Source organism: Nicotiana tomentosiformis, chromosome 4 (assembly GCF_000390325.3).
Source record: "Nicotiana tomentosiformis chromosome 4, ASM39032v3, whole genome shotgun sequence".
Taxonomy (NCBI): domain Eukaryota; kingdom Viridiplantae; phylum Streptophyta; class Magnoliopsida; order Solanales; family Solanaceae; genus Nicotiana; species Nicotiana tomentosiformis.
The window spans coordinates 20839105-20855801 of record NC_090815.1 but is presented as its reverse complement, the minus strand read 5'-3'; the positions used below and the strand labels follow the sequence as shown (position 1 = coordinate 20855801).

General features: G+C 38.7%; 1 protein-coding gene across 1 annotated transcript in view; it reads left to right on the top strand.

Annotated features, from left to right (window-relative positions):
- Nucleotides 1–2416: 2416 nt before the first annotated feature.
- LOC104085966 (histone acetyltransferase HAC1-like) overlaps nucleotides 2417–16697 on the top strand; it is a 30601-nt gene continuing 16320 nt past the window's right edge. Inside the window, exons 1-9 of the mRNA XM_070199637.1 lie at nucleotides 2417–2574; nucleotides 4078–4390; nucleotides 5423–5534; nucleotides 5656–5935; nucleotides 6037–6549; nucleotides 6649–7197; nucleotides 7347–8458; nucleotides 9472–9765; nucleotides 9963–10241. Coding sequence (XP_070055738.1) covers nucleotides 4200–4390; nucleotides 5423–5534; nucleotides 5656–5935; nucleotides 6037–6549; nucleotides 6649–7197; nucleotides 7347–8458; nucleotides 9472–9765; nucleotides 9963–10241 — 3330 coding nt within the window. The 5' untranslated portion in view covers nucleotides 2417–2574; nucleotides 4078–4199. The remainder of the gene's footprint in view (nucleotides 2575–4077; nucleotides 4391–5422; nucleotides 5535–5655; nucleotides 5936–6036; nucleotides 6550–6648; nucleotides 7198–7346; nucleotides 8459–9471; nucleotides 9766–9962; nucleotides 10242–16697) is intronic.

Below are 16697 nucleotides of genomic sequence, written 5' to 3'. Positions count from 1 at the left end.
ATAACCCTCCAATTGATAGTAGTTGGTATTGGAGGAAACTAAATACCCTTAAGAGTGGGATGGTGCAATGGTACCAGAACAATAGATATTAACTTACAACTAATGGTGAGTACACAGTGGCTAATAGTTACAATGCAATGCTAACATGGTTAGAGAGATTAAAGGAGGCTAACTTAATATGGACCAAAGCATTGTAGCAAAGCACATGTTCATCGTTTGGTGAGCCAATCAGAAAAAGTTTCTCATAAAAGAGAGGCTCCAGATATAAGTGGAAGACACCACATATTGTCTGTGTAATGAAGGAAAACAGAAACTCCACAACACCTATTTGCAGAGAGTGCATGGATAACTAAAGTTAGGTATGGTCTTAGTAATTGGTCTGGAATAATATAGCTAATAGGGGAGTCACACATCAGTTGCAGTGGATGAAGAATAGGAGATGAAAGCATATGAAGAAAGAAGTGGCGGCAGCCATATCGGGAGCAATGGGATACCATACATGGCAAGTAAGGAATTAGAGGATTTTTAGAGGCACCAATGTGAATACACAATTTGCAATTGCATATATACATAAAGAAAACAAAATTAGATAGAAAAGTATACAAACATCAAGGAAAGCACAGAGTTGTCAAAGTCTGTTCCAACAGTTATGTAATTAGCTAATTATGATTTCTTTGTTATTGTTTCTATTTGCTTGATTAAAATAGGAGGATGGGCAAGGACATCGTGAAAAGTTAATTAATTATTTTATTTTTAGTTGATTGGAGACTTGTAGCACGCACCAGGTCTGATTTGAAATTCAAAAATGAGTAGAGCGAGGGGCTTTAGAGGGAGGGGGCTTTTAGTTGAAGTAGGGGCGGAGCTCCTCTCCTTATAGTCAAGCGACTTTCACTCCTCATAAAGAGTTAGAAAGTGCCAGTTTTCATACCAAGGCTTAGGCCGACGAGGTAGGCCCCTCCCCCTCCTTGTTGATGGAGGTTGCAAACCTAGGCGCTCATGAGTTGTACAAAAGTTGGTTGTTAGTAGTAATATTTTCACATTTATTACTAATTTTTTTTCCACAAAATAATTTAAAACTCTGAATAGTATAGAACAAATCGTCTAATAATGGTCAATCTACTCCTCTTTATTATTATACGAAATTAAGTTGAGTTGCTTTTCAAATGCGATTCCATCATAATTCAAGGTATTAGAAATAAAGAAAATACTCATCTATGCTTTAAGGAACCGAGTCTCGCCAATTTGACATTCTTGAGTGATATCCTCAAGGGCTGATTGGACTACTCAAATGGTTGTTAAGCTCCTCATTCGAGTTATTGAATTCTATGACAACTCATTAGCCTTTGGTACTGGATGCTCAAAAATGTCGAACACTTGACATAAGTGATGATTATACTCCATATATTTGGGAAGGATAAAAACCTCTTTACCAACTGAATAGTTGAGTTGCCTCTCCTCACTTGACATAAGTGATGATTATACTCCATATATTTGGGAAGGATAAAAACCTCTTTACCAACTGAATAGTTGAGTTGCCTCTCCTCACTTGACATAAGTGATGATTATACTCCATATATTTGGGAAGGATAAAAACCTCTTTACCAACTGAATAGTTGAGTTGCCTCTCCTTGAGCTTCATGTGTTGACTTGTGAGCACAACATGGTTCACTTGCAAGCAAGATCGTTGGCATAAACATATAATAATGGGACGACACTACACTTTGGGGACATAATTATGTTTGTGAGAAAAATATTTGCAAATGCCACAAAATGCTTGCGCACACTTTACGGATGCACGTGACATAAGCCAAGGAATAGGAGTTGCCTTAATCGAGCAAGGCAATGCCGCATTTGTCATGGGTAGGCACACAACAAGTATTACAATGAGAATTGGATTGTACACCAACGAGTGATGTTCAGTGCCCAGGTGAGGGACAAGCATGTCGCCAACCTCGAGTGTGCACTTAGACGAGACACAACATATGAGAAGCGCACCATGAGTAAGATGTCTAATTAAGTTTTAAGTTCTAACATATAAGAGGTGGCACAATTGAAAGCCAAGCCTTTGTGTCACTTGGAATAAGAAAAGGCTCGTTTTTTATTGAGCAAGAGCGAGAGAAGTTGACCATCGACATTCATTACTCACGTTACAAAGAGTGTAACATAAAATTAATAATTCTATAATGACATAAATACATTCTTTTATTTCTCATTTTATGTGTATTTGTCATCAATTTCTATACTCCTTTTAGTTGAAAGAAAATTTATAGAATAAATTCTAAAATTAAATTTATATTCTTACTAATTTAATCTAACATCCATAATTCAAGTGTATCCTATAAGAAAAAGAAAAACCTTGTATTAGTAAAAAAAATTAAAAACATATATCCCAAAATAATTCCAAAAAAGTTACTACAACAAATTACACACACACGAGTCTTCCAAACAGCATCTCTTCCCCATTCCCCTGTCTCTGTATATCGTTTCGCGAACTTTCAATTTCTCTTTCTCGCCAATCTCTCACCGCCGATCACCGCCGTATATCTCCACTACCCACCCTATCGGTCTCACAAGGTTCGACGTTAACTCTTGCTTCAATCTCCCCAAAAAAGAAAAACCTGTTATTTCACTTCGATTCTTCTTCGCCACCGGCAATTTCTATAAATTCGTGGGATTTCAGTCATATTTTTTCAGAAATTTTGAAATTCAAAATGTAATTGGAATGTTTTATGTAGGTATTTGAATTCAGCTTTCTTCAATTTCTCCAATGAAAATGATTTTTTCCTTCCTATGTTTAAAAAATTAGGGCTTTATATGCTCTCATTGAATTCGGTAGGAAAGCTATGTTTTTTGGTGTGTTTGTTAGTTTATGTATAAAGTTTTGTTAATTTTTTTTCATTTTATATTTGGTTAACATAGTTGTGATTAGTTGAGCTTTTTTCCCTCTTTCTATTTTGGTTAAAATAGTTGGTGTCTGCTATATGAATCTTTGTATATCATTTTTGCTCTATAAAGCCATGATCAGAGTATTGATCATAGACTATTCTATCGGGTACCTGCGACCTCCTAGTAATACAAGTACCAGGTAACTCTCCCCCGGCTTAGGTAGATGAGAAGAAATCACATAGTGTTCTTTGCCTCTATTGCTGCTAACTTACTACAATGTTCCTTGTTTACCTGGGTTTGGGAACTGCTGTACATTGTGAAGCTCACATAGGTTGAGTCAGTGAAATTAGTTGAGCAGTTGTTTTCAGCCTGAGTTTTGAGCTGATATTGGGGCTTGATCATGCACCAATTTTTTTGGCTTTATTGAAGTTCAGCTAATAAAGTTCAGCTTTAGAGAGCGTTCCCTCAGAGTCTCTTGCTTGATTGTACACATGGCTGATATAAGTGATTATACCATTTTATGTCTTGGATATGGTGAACGTAAATGTTGATCAAATATGGTAAATTTAATGCTGTTTAAACATGATATCAGTGCCTTAGACTGTGATTTTAACAGCAAACTAACATACTCTGTTTTTTTGTAAGTGGAATTTCATTAACAAAACACAAAGTTGGTGTCGAAAATTATGTATATTTGTGTCTATGACTCAATCTTGTCCTACACATTCTTCTGAATTTACTTTTGGTTATATGGCTTGTGTATCACTTTTTCTTGATTGTCATATGACTTGTGTATCTCCTTTGCCTCGAAATTGTCAACATGAGCACTCACTGTTTTTTATTCGGAGTCAAGTATTGTATTAGTTAGTGGTCTTTTTTTTAAAATTTTTATACAATGCTGTTGTTCTTTTGAATATGAATCATGTGTAGAGTCTGTTGTTTAGCGAGGAAGCTAGTTGGAGTCCCCATCACTGGGAATGTATTGCTGTTCCTGTGCTTGTCCTGTTGTTCATATACATGAGAATCGTTATTTGATTTTTTCTCTTTTCTTTTTTAATGACATCATGTTGTAGCTACTGTTTTTTGCTATTTCCCTCTTTCAAATTGCAATTTCTCTTGTATTCTTTTAGATTACGTGATAAATTAGACACCCAACCTTTTATTTATCTTTGGTTATTATTTCAACTGCAGGTTTCACAATATTCCCAAAATTGATTAAGCAGCTAATGAAGTATGGGATTCTCACCCATTTGATGGGGTGCTGATAGTTCACTTTATGAAGTATACCTTATTTAGAAGGATACAAGAAAGAGATGAATTTCCAGCATATGTCAGGGCAGATTTCAGGGCAGGTTCCAAATCAAAGTGGCACTTCTTTGTCTGGGCTAGCCCAGCAGAATGGAAGTCCTTTTCCTATGCAGATGCAAAATCCAGGTGTCCATCGTACTATGCCCAACATGGAGTCTGAGTTCTTGAAAGCTCGCAAACATATTTCACGGAAGATGTAAGATATTATATTTCTTGTCTTTTTTTATTTGATTTAAAAATCAACAAAGGAAGATATTATATTTCTTTTTAAAATATGAAGGAAGATACATTATACATCCAGGCATCCATTAGTATTTTCCTAAGGCAATTTCTTTCTTTCTTAGTCCTTATAGAGAAGGATGTGGAGTTGGATTGTGTAGACAGACTGAGGTGAAGTGCTACTAATGACCAACTTATTAACATTAGTTAAACACATTTTCTTTGATAACTAAGTTTTCTTCAATGCTGAAAGAATTTTCTTGCTGCAGCACTTTGGTGGTCATATTTGATAACTAGAGGTTGGATACACATATTTTGTTCTTCTAGTTATTCCAGTATGAACTTATTTGAAAAGCTTTTTAAGGAGGCAAAACTTATTTGTTCTGGTCATCTTGTCAGACTCTGCTATTTGTTCATCTGCTGGGCTCCTTACCATTCTTTTGCTCCTAAAGCACTGACTCTCTTGAAAGTTGTTTTAACAAGCTATTGTTCTGTTTTAGTGATGAATTTTTATAGAAGTATTATTAATTAGGATTCTAGAAAGCACCTCAACTTCGAAATGCTAGAGTATTCCGTTGACATTTAAAGACAACAATAGAAGATGATGAAAGAGAGTATTTGAGGTGTTGTTTAGCTTCTACAAAAACTTGTGGAGGGCTTTGTTATCTACCCTTCGGTACGAACTCTGATGCGTTGATTTGATGACTTTTGGGAGGTAAACACTATAAATACTCGGGGCAATGGTGTGTGAACATAAAGAGGTGCTTGAGTGCTTTTCAAAACTTCAATTACATTGTTTAAAATGAGCCTAGTGTCTCATTATTTTAAGATTCTCCGTAACGTACTCTCTCTTCAAAAGGATGCTCTTGTTTTTGCATTGTTCGTGATTCTTCTTCCAAAATTTCCAGTTATTTGCTAAATCTCTTTTGTATGGAATTGATTCCTCTGCATTGCTGCTGAGTTATCTGATGATAGCTGATGTGAAGTTGACAACCTTTTTATTCTCCAGCTATGAGTATCTCATGCGGCGGCAGCAGCAAGCCCAGGAGATGCAACCACAGAGGGTTATAGATCTAGTTAAACGCCTGGAGGAGAGCTTGTTTAAGACTGCTTCGTCGAAGGTTTATTGTTGTTTCAGTTTTGCTTATTATAATATTGTTATGTTGTACAAGATGGTGCTATCATGAAAGGTCATTTCTATTCATTTTGCAAATGAAGCTTCTTCTTTTTTCATGTTTTTAGGAGGAGTATCTGGATCTATCGACTCTGGAAAACCGATTACTTGCCCTGATTAAACGCCTTCCTATGAATAATCATAACCAACAATTTTCCCAGATTAATTCGTCAACCTCCATTGGTACAATGATACCAACTCCAGGCATGTCTCGAAGTGTGAATTCGTCCCTTATTGGGACATCATCTGTCGACAGTTCCGTGACTGGTGGAAGTACTATTCCATCCTCTGCAGTTAACTCTGGAAGCTTCGTGCCGACAACCGATTTGCCCTCTGGCAGTATACATGGTGTTTCATTTATTTATGCTGATAGTAACTTTAAGCATTACTGTTTTCCAAATTCATAAGGTATTTACTTCACTCTGGTGTAACAGAACTCATCGTTGCAGGCCCCTTGGCAAATGGATATCAACAGTCTACATCCAATTTCTCGATCAATTCTAGTGGGAACAACCTGGTACCATCCATGGGTGGACAAAGAATAACAAGCCAAATGATTCCCACTCCTGGGTTTAGTAATAGTAATAAATCCAATAGTAATACCAGTGTACCGTCTTACATCAATTTGGAATCATCTAATAGTGGTGCTGCCTTTTCTGGCGTTGATTCCACAACCGTGTCACAGCCACTACAACAAAAGCAGCATATTTCTGGTCAAAACAGCCGTATACTGCATACACTTGGCAGCCATATGGGTGGTGGAATCAGGTCAGGATTGCAGAATAGATCCTATGGACAGTCAACTGCGCCTCTGAATGGGGGGCTTGGAATGATTGGGAATAATTTGCAGCATTTGAATGGTCCTGGAGCCTCCGAGGGCTATACATCAGCGACCGTGTATGGGAACTCTCCAAAGTCGCTATCTCAACATTTTGATCAACATCAGCGACCAGTAATGCAAGGTAACTCCTCAGCACCACACATACCGTTAAGCTAATTCCGGCAATATACTACTTTCCATGTTTTGAGTATTGTGAGCTATTTCATTGTTTTGATAACAGGTGATAGATATGGTATTAGCGACTGTGAAACTTCAGTGTCTGGAAACTTGTATGCTCCTGTGTCTTCTGCAGGGACGGTCATTGGCAATCAGAGCTCGAGTGCTGTAGCCTTACAGTCCATGTCCAAAGTAAACTCAACTCTGATGAGCAATCAGTCGAACTTGACTGCCTCTCAGCAGATGCCAAATCTAAAGGTTCAATCTGTCGATCAATCGGAGAAGATGAACTTTCAGTCCCAGCATTATCTGGGAGATGACCATTTATCTTCTCGTCAGCATCAACAATATCAGCAGCAGCCTCAACAATTCCATCATCAACATCGATTTGCTCAGCATTTAACCCAACAGAAGCTACAAAGTCAGCACCAACTTTTGTTAAGGAGCAATGTTTTTGGTCAAGCTCAGCTGCCATCTAATCCTGGTACTCAAGTAAAATCTGAACTTGAAAATCATGATGATGCCCAGCGCTCACAGATCTCTGCTGAGCAATTTCAGTTTTCTGATATGCAAAATCAATTTCAACAGAATACTGTTGGAGACCAATCTAAAGGTAATCAGTTGCTTCTCCTTTATTTAGTCAGCAGGATATCTGTTCATCACTTTCTCAATCTTCAGATCCAACACAACAACGTTGCATCCAAACCAGCTTATTGCTTCTTGGTTTAAGCTGTCGCTCTGATAGAGTTTATTCTGATGCAGCATTGCAGGGTCAATGGTATCCCAAGTCTCATGATGGGTCTCAGATACCAGGTAGCTTCTTTGAACCGAATGCACAAGAGGAATTGCGTCAGAGAACTTCCACACAAGAGGAAGCCCAGCCCAATACAGAGGGGTCTTTGGCCAGTCAATCTGTTGCTAATAGAGCAGTTGAAACCAATAATTCGAGCAGTACGATATGCAGATCTGGTAACGTTCCTCGTGAACGACAGTATCTTAATCAGAAGAGGTGGCTGTTGTTTTTGATCCATGCACGTCGATGTTCTGCTCCTGAAGGAAAATGTCCTGAAAACAATTGCATACATGCACAAAAACTATTGAGGCATATGGAAAGATGCATTAAATTTGATTGCCCATATCCTCGGTGCCCTGAAACAAAGGTTTTAATTAACCATCATAAGCATTGCAAGAATGAAAACTGTCCCGTTTGCATTCCTGTTAAGAAATTTCTGCAGGCGCATCAAAAAGTGTGTGCTCGTCCTGGCTATATGTCTGATATGGCAAATTCTCTCAATGGTACTTGTAGAACCTATGATGCTGTTGAAACTGCTTCTAAGTTCACTGCCAAGACGAGTCCAGTGGCAGTTAAAACTCCAGAAGATTTGCAGCCTTCTCTTAAACGCATGAAAATAGAGCCATCTTCTCAACCTCTTGTCTTGGAAACTGAAAATCTTGTGCCAGTTTCGGCCGGTGAGTCTAATGTTTTACAAAATGCTCAGCTTGTCGAACAGAATGATGCTGTGGCAATGAAGACTGCAGACACTGAAGTAAAGAGCGAAACTCTTGCAAATGCTGTGCAAGTTAACCCTGGTAGTACCAATATAGCAAATGATAATTTGGAGGATACATACACTCAAAGGCCTGCTGGTGATTCTGTTGCATCAAGTACTCCAGCTTGTCTTGTGAAGCAGGAAAATGTTAATGCTGACAAGGACATAGATCAGCCTAAACAGGAAAATACATCAGCGCCTTCTGAAAGTACGAGTGGATCCAAATCTGGGAAGCCTAAAATAAAGGGTGTCTCAATGATGGAACTTTTCACCCCCGAGCAAGTCCGGGAACACATTAAAGGTCTGAGACAGTGGATAGGCCAGGTCTGTCAAATATGGTTTTCCTAACTTGGGATTGTTTTGCTCACGCTTTGTTGTCCGACATACTTATTTACATTTGGAATTTTGCAGTTGATTGCTAAAGAACATGCCATTTAAGTATGAGTTGATTTACTTTTTCTTTTCCTTTTCTAGATAAGAACTCGATAACCAGTTAGTTAAAAAAAAATACGGATGCTCCGTAACCTGAAGAAGTGGCCAGAGTTGCTTAAAGGATTAAATAGAGGGCATGTTTTGAGAAATTCCTTAAGATTTAGCAGTTCTACACCTTGACCAAGTATGCTAAAGTTATAAGGGCATACTTTGAATTGAGTTTGTATTGCATTGGGCTGAAATGATTTTTCCAATGTCAAGAGCGTGCATTTTCTGTTTTAACTGTTGGTTGGGTCATATATATTTGTTGTCCTGGTCTCAATTGTGTTACCTGGGGTCATTGAAGCTGGAATGAACCATGTTTCAAATACTAGCAGAAGCAAAAAACGGTTCCTTTCTGTATGTCTAAGGCCTTGGGGACAAAGTTATGTGGTACTTGTGCTGGTGGGAGATAGCAAGTACCCGGTGAATTAGTCTTGAGATGCAATGCAAGAACTTCTTGTACTCAAGCTGAAGTTGAAATCAAGAACAATGGGTAATTTGGGAGTTATATTATGTATCTTAATTTTCCATATAGTCAGTGAGTGGCTAATCAAATCTGTTAGACATAATTCGTTGTCAAGGAAGGTTTAACTCTGAGTTGTTGATGATAATGAAGTGCTATGCTATTTACAGGAATTGTACTATTCTAACTTCTTTCATGTATGCCTTCTACCATGTTATGTTGACTTTATAAAACTGTTAATACTCGTTTTTTTCCTATTAGTCTTCAATGTGTGTGGTTCGACAAGTAGCTGATTTGTTGCCCTCTACGGTCTTTATTCCAGTGACATGTTTGGTTTCATTTCTAATCTGCATGAGTAAACTCTTTCCATGGATGAAATTCTGTTCTATTTGTTTGACAGAGCAAAGCAAAAGCAGAAAAAAATCAAGCAATGGAGCATTCTATGAGTGAAAATTCTTGTCAGTTATGTGCAGTTGAGAAGCTAACTTTTGAACCTCCACCCATATATTGTACTCCATGTGGTGCTCGTCTTAAACGTAATGCGATGTATTATACCATTGGAGCTGGTGATACGCGGCACTACTTCTGCATTCCATGCTATAATGAGGCCCGTGGAGACACCATTGTTGATGGAACCACCATTCCAAAGGCGAAGATGGAGAAAAAGAGAAATGATGAGGAAACTGAAGAATGGGTATCTACTCTATGCATTTTATTTGACAAATATAGTATCTCTTTTGCTGTTGAAATGGGGCGTGGAAACTTGTATGGTCCATGCTTTGTGTCAATAACATGTTTTGTTTCTTCTAATTTTAAATTTTATTGGTCTTAATTGCCAAAAACAATAAATTTTATTGGTCTGATCAAATCAGAGGTTACTGCTTTGTGCAGTGGGTGCAATGTGACAAGTGTGAAGCTTGGCAACATCAGATTTGTGCTTTATTTAATGGTAGAAGGAATGATGGTGGGCAAGCTGAGTATACCTGTCCCAATTGCTACGTAGCAGAAGTTGAAAGAGGTGAGCGCACACCCTTACCACAAAGTGCTGTTCTTGGAGCAAAAGATCTGCCTCGAACAATTCTCAGTGATCATATTGAGCAACGATTAGCTAGCCGTTTGGAGTGGGAAAGGCAAGAAAGAGCAATGCGTGAAGGAAGAGGTTATGATGAGGTAATTTATCAGGCCAATTTAAGTGATTAATGCATTGAGACTTGATTTCTCTGATAAGTAAACAACAAGAACTACCATTTCGCCTCAGTCCTAAACAAGGTTATATGAATCCTCACTGACAATCTTTGTCTATTTAATTAATCTCAACCCAACATCATGCAAAATAAAAATAAAAAGTATTAGAATTTCTCTATATTTTATAATGGCATAAAATCTGTGATGGGGCTAAAAGACTTTTAGAAAGCATGCCCAAAGATTCAGTAAAATCTTATTACTTTAAAAATTGAGTCTTAGAGAGCATAAGATCTAAAATAAACGCACTAACATGGCTAAAACACATTTCCAACTAGTTGGTATCGCTTGTGTTGATCTTTTCTTCCATTATACTCTATCTTTCGCCAGGTTTGATTGGATTCCAAGAGATGTAGGTCCTTAGACGACTTTTCTGTGTGGTTTTAGGTCTAGCTCGTCCTCTTATACACCTTCACTCATCACGGTTCACACTTACAAATCAACACATTTGGAGGTCGATGTAGGACATGACCAAATCATCCTAAGATTGTCTCAGTTCATGCTTTTTAAGTGCTTCTTGCACTTTCTGGCGGATGTGTCATGTTTAGTCTTATCTAATCTTGTATATACATTCATCTTAGTATTTGCATCTGGCATCTTGGGAACACTGATACTGTGGATGTGTGGCCTTTAACACCTTTACATTCACTCCCATATAAATTACTTGGCGTATAACTGTTTATAGAATTTACCTTCCACTTTGATAGGCATCCTTATCATATAACACTCTGGTAGCACTTATCCATTTCAATCATTTGATTTTGATTCCGTGTGTAACATCCTCATCTATCCTTCCATTCTCCGGGAACTAAGAGCCTAAATATCTAAATTGTTTGCATTTAATTACCACAACCCCGTCTAATCTCACTTCAGTCTTCTTATGAAGACTAAACTCGCAGTGCACATATTCAATTTTACTTTTACTTATCCTAAAACCATTGCTCTCTTGAGTGCTTCTCCTTAGTTTAAGCTTTTGGTTGACACCGTCGCAGTTATTGTCAAGTAGCAGTATCATCAAACAGCATGCACCACAGGACCTGCTGGTTAGCTCATGTTCCTGGTGTAAACCCACGATTATGGGTAACTCCTTTGTATTTGCTGCTACTATGGCATTTACATATTTGACTTGGAATTAAAAAATAACTTAAGTAGTGTTGTATACAGGGGTGGTAAAGATGCTCTCAGGCACTTACCCCGAGGCATTTTTCTTCATGAATCCTAGGATTATACCACCACCATCCAAGAGACAAACCTATCGCGACCAAAACCCAGCTAGAATCTCCGGTGTACGACCACCCACGCGCCTTCACGCGCGGCGTAGCTCCGATGACTCCTTTTCCACGCGCCGGCGCGTGAGCCATTTCCAGGCCAGATCTCACTTCTTCTTCAGACAGCCCCATCGCGAGGCTGTTCCGAGCCCTCCAGTCCAAGAATATCCTAATTCCGACGTCTTTTACTATTTTTCGGTGTACCTTCTCATCGGAATCCTCTTTTTCTTTCTTAAAAACCAGTGTCCACCCACTGTAAAGTCCTCTGCTCATCCATACAAATACTGCAATGAGAGAGGATAACATCATCTATTTTGCAGTGGGCTTAAAGTCATATGACATTGTTAGATGCTTATCCAATGCTGAAGAATGGTATGAATGGACAGAACGAGGTCGGAATCTCATTCGAAGATCTACTTTCAGCAGGAAGACGATGGTGTGGTTGTGTGAAAAATTAAAGGAAGCATCGAAGATGAAGGGAAACTATGTGAAAAGATGGAAAACCAAGGAGCATTACTCAGAAATCTTCTGTGCGAGGAACTACAACAAACATGGTCGTTATACAACCATCATTAGGGTCCAAGGCAGGGGGAGGTCAGTAATTATTGTTCCAGAAGTAGCATTCAATTCGGGTTGGTTAGATATTGCAGCAAAAATCGAAAGATTCATTAATAGCGGGGTACGGAGGAATGTCATTAATGCTCCCAAAATCATTGAGGAAGGTTTTACTCAAACACAGTCAGAAATCATAAATGGGCAAGCAGAGAAATGAATGAAGCGGCGGTCCAACCAGAAGGAGACATTATTCACATCTCTGGTGATCTAACACACAACGATGTGCTAGGCAGGTGCTTGGTGGGGTTCATTACAGAAGAAAATTCCGAAATTGCAACTCTATCGGAAATTCGTAGATGGGCATCTAGTTCTTGGAAACAAGCACATGGAACCAATATTTATGAGATGGGTCAGAATCGGTTTCTCTTCGAATTTTCTTCGAAATTAATTGCTGACCATGTTTTGAGTAGCGACTGGTACGGGAAGAAACACAAAGTTAAGCTTCAGTGGTGGACTCCGACGGTGGGATCCGTTCCAAGCAATAAGACGATGAACCATGCATGGATTAGGCTAGTAGGGCTTCTGTTACATCTATGGTCCCAAAAAGTCTTCAAAGAAGTTGGGGAGTTTTACGGTGGCTGGATTCAAACTGAGGAGGAGACGGAGCTAAAAAATCACTTGAAATGGGCAAGAATAAAGGTTAGAGGAGATGGATCCGCAGTACCAAAAGCAGTGAAGGTAGAATTTGAAGGGGTAGTCTTCGAAATCCAGATCTGGTGTGAAGCTCCGGTGAGAACGTTCAACGGTGCAAATGGTGAAGAAATTCGCTCGAACCAGCGGGTAATAGAGGACAAGCAGAGACCAGGGGGAGAGACTCAATGTTATACAGTTCTGACGGGGCACGTGGGGAGTTCGAAAGAAGTACAACCTATTCCTAAAAACTCACGTGACCAGTCACGTGAATCTTTAGTCACAACTAAAAAGGCTGCCCAACAATGTAATTTAAAGGAATTGGGCCCAGATTTTTGGCCGAATTTATATCTGAAGAAAAGGCTTTTAAATTGCCCAATACAAAGCCGAGGCCAGATCCTTTTAATGAAGAGGTTACAGCTCTACACTTTGAACCTTATGTGGGAAATCAAATAACCATTTGCGTAGTGGATCCCAGTGACAACAAAATCAACTACAATACAGAAGAAGATGAAGAAAAGAGGGACGATGATGGAGAAAAGGAGAATCAACAAGAATCTATCCATGGGGAACATGCTATGTCGATCATTACTGAGCACGAAGGGAAGGGAGACGTTTCAGAAGATTACAATAACATGCACATGCAATTAAAAGAATCTGATATGTTTGTGGACTGGGTAATTGAAGAAGCAGTGCCTCTAAACCATCAAAGCTTAGAAGGCATCGATTTGGGTGCATCAGAAGGCATCGACAAGGGGATCCCCTTTCCCCTTTCCTATTCATTATCGCCATAGAAGGATTGAATGATATGCTGAAAAGAGCTCAGACAAATAATTGGATAAAGGGCTTCAATGTGAATTGTAGGGCTGATAGCAACATGATGATTTCCCACTTGCAGTATGCTGATGACACCTTGGTGTTTTGGGAAGCTGATAGAGAACAACTGAAAGTATTAAGGGTGATCTTCATTCATTTTGAAGCCATTTCTGGGCTACACATAAATTGGCACAAAAGCTACATTTATCCAGTCAATGAGGTAATGGAGCTACAAAGTCTTGCTGATATTCTTGGTGGGAATGTAGGTGAATTACCTGCTGTATATTTGGGGATGCCATTGGGAGCCAAGAGCAAATCAAAAGAAATTTGGAATGGTGTGCTAGAGAAATGTGAAAAGAAGCTAGCAAATTGGAAGAATCAATATCTATCTAGGGGGGTAGACTAACCTTGATTAACTCCGTACTTGATGCCATGCCTACTTATATGATGTCTCTATTCCCAATTCCAGCCAATGTAGTGAAAAGAATTGATGCATTAAGAAGAAATTTCTTATGGGAAGGCAACAGTGAGAAAAAGAAGATTCATCTAGTTAAATGAAATTTTTTTACTACTAGCAAGAGACAGGGGGATTGGGAATAAAAAACCTGAGAGCCCAGAATCATAGTTTGATGATGAAGTGGCTATGGAAATTTGCGGCAGATGAGCAATCACTGTGGAGAGAGGTCGTTAGGGAGAAGTATGGAATGAAAGGAAAATGGACAACCAAACCAGTGAGAAGTCCATATTCAAAGTATTAGGAATTTGTGGCCAAAGGTGATTAAGAAATGGACAACCAAGTTTGTGGAAGTCAATTAGGAATTTGTGGCCAAAGGTGATTAAGAAATCCAGATTCAAAGTAGGAAATGGTATGAAGATTTCCTTGTGGGATGACAATTGGCTAGGCCAAGGTTCGTTGAAGCTACTTTTTCCAGACATATATACTTTGAATCAACAACAACAAGCAATGCTAGATGAGGCATGGACTAGTCAAGGTTGGAATCTTACCTTCAGAAGACTTCCAAATGATTGAGAGATTGATAGAGTAATAGAGTTTTACAATACTTTGGAGCTATTCAATGGAATCAACTTTAATTAAGATCTCATCATATGGCAAGGGAATAGGCAGGGGAAGTTTTCTGTTAAGTCTGCTTATAAGGAATTCAACCTGTCTAATAACCAGGTTGGATGTTAGCCATGGAAGATGATATGGAAAGTAAAAATCCCTTACAAGGTTGCTTGCTTTACATGATTACTAGCAAAAGAAGCGGTTCCAACACAAGATAATCTAATTAAGAGAGGTTTTCACTTGTGCTCTAGATGTTACTTATGTGGAGAGGAGGCGGAGACAATCAGTCATCTCTTTTTGCATTGCAAATTCACTGTTCAAATATGGAGGATTTTTATCAGTTTTACGGGAATTTTATGGGCAATGCCGGGAAGAATTCTTGATGTTCTAGCTTGCTGGAATAAAGAGGGTTGCCTTTCTAGTTATAAAGAGAGATGGAGAATTGTCCCGGCGTGCATATGGTGGACAATTTGGGAAGAGAGAAATCAGAGATGTTTTGAAGACAAATCCAGAAACATCCAGAAGACGAAGATGAAATGTCTAGCTCTCTTCTATTTTTGGTGTAAAGGATAGTTTTTGGAGGATCATGAATCCATTTTTGATGTGATAGATTCCTTGTGAGAAGAACAAGGATTATAAGTGTTTTAATTTCCTTTTTGGGCACTCATTTTGTAATTATGGGTGACTTCACAAATTTAGTGAAGTCTATATATTAATATACAAATATGTTTCCATCTCAAAAAAATATTTGACTTGGAATTTCTTTCTTCTCCAACATCCACCGAAGTACCTTTTTTGGTACTCTATCACATACTTTCTAGAGGTCAATGAACACCATGCTTAGATCTTTCTGCTCCTCACGGTAAATTTCCATCAATCTTCTTAGCAAGAATGTAGCCTCTACTGTAGATCTAAAGGGAAAAAATCCAAATTGATTCTCCGTCACTCTTGTAGTGTCCTAATAGATGAAGATTAGGTGTGTACACTATTCCATTGGAGAAAACGATACCTAACTGTTGAGTTCAGTTTAAATGGTTTGGTTTATTGGTTTTTTCTGTTTTTTCCTGTAATTTCGAATTTATTATTTGATCAACTGGTTTGCTTTTTGATATTTTGTACTGGAAATTGACCGAACTAAGTGACTCTTAAAAAATTAAAAAAAGAATTTTCATAAAAAGGGACGACTTTGATTAAAAAATAGAAGAGGAATATATATGTGTGTGTGAGTATATTTTTTTTGATAAGGTAAATTGTATTAATCAAAAGGGAGAAAAAACTCCCGCATACAAGAAGTATACAAAAAGTAGAGAATTTACATCAGTACATGATTCCCTACAAATGACGCCCAATCTTCTACACAAGTAGGGGCTACATGTGTGCACCAAAAAACGATCAGAGATAAAAGACTATTCTTAAGATGTGAAAACGAAGACTCAATCCCCTCAAAAACTCTCCTATTTCTCTCTCCCCAGACTAACCACATGAGAGCTAACGGGGCGAACTTCCACGCCTTTTGCTTGCTTCTTCTACGGAAACCGGCCCAGCTATATAGCATTTCCTTTACAGTGTTTGGCATCACCCATTGAACACCAAAGAGATTCAGGATTGCCCTCCATAGACCCCAGGACACAGGGCAATGCAACATAAGATGATCAACTTCTTCCCTGAGCTTTTATACATGTAGCACCAACTAACATGTGTAATTCCTCTCTTTCGCAGATTTTCAGATGTCAAGATCACTCCCCTCGCTGCTAGCCACGCGAAGAAACACACCTTCGTGGGCGCCTTGGGAATCCAGATCGATGAGTATGGGAAAGTAGCCTCCTGTCTCACCAACATACTCTGGTAGAAGGACTTTACGGTGAACAAGCCATCATCACGCAACCCCCATCTCCAAGAGTCATAAGATGGATGGGGCATATCTTGCCCGTATAGCAGTGCCAATAAATTTTGGAGCTCCGCAATCTCCCAATCTTGCATGTTCCTTCT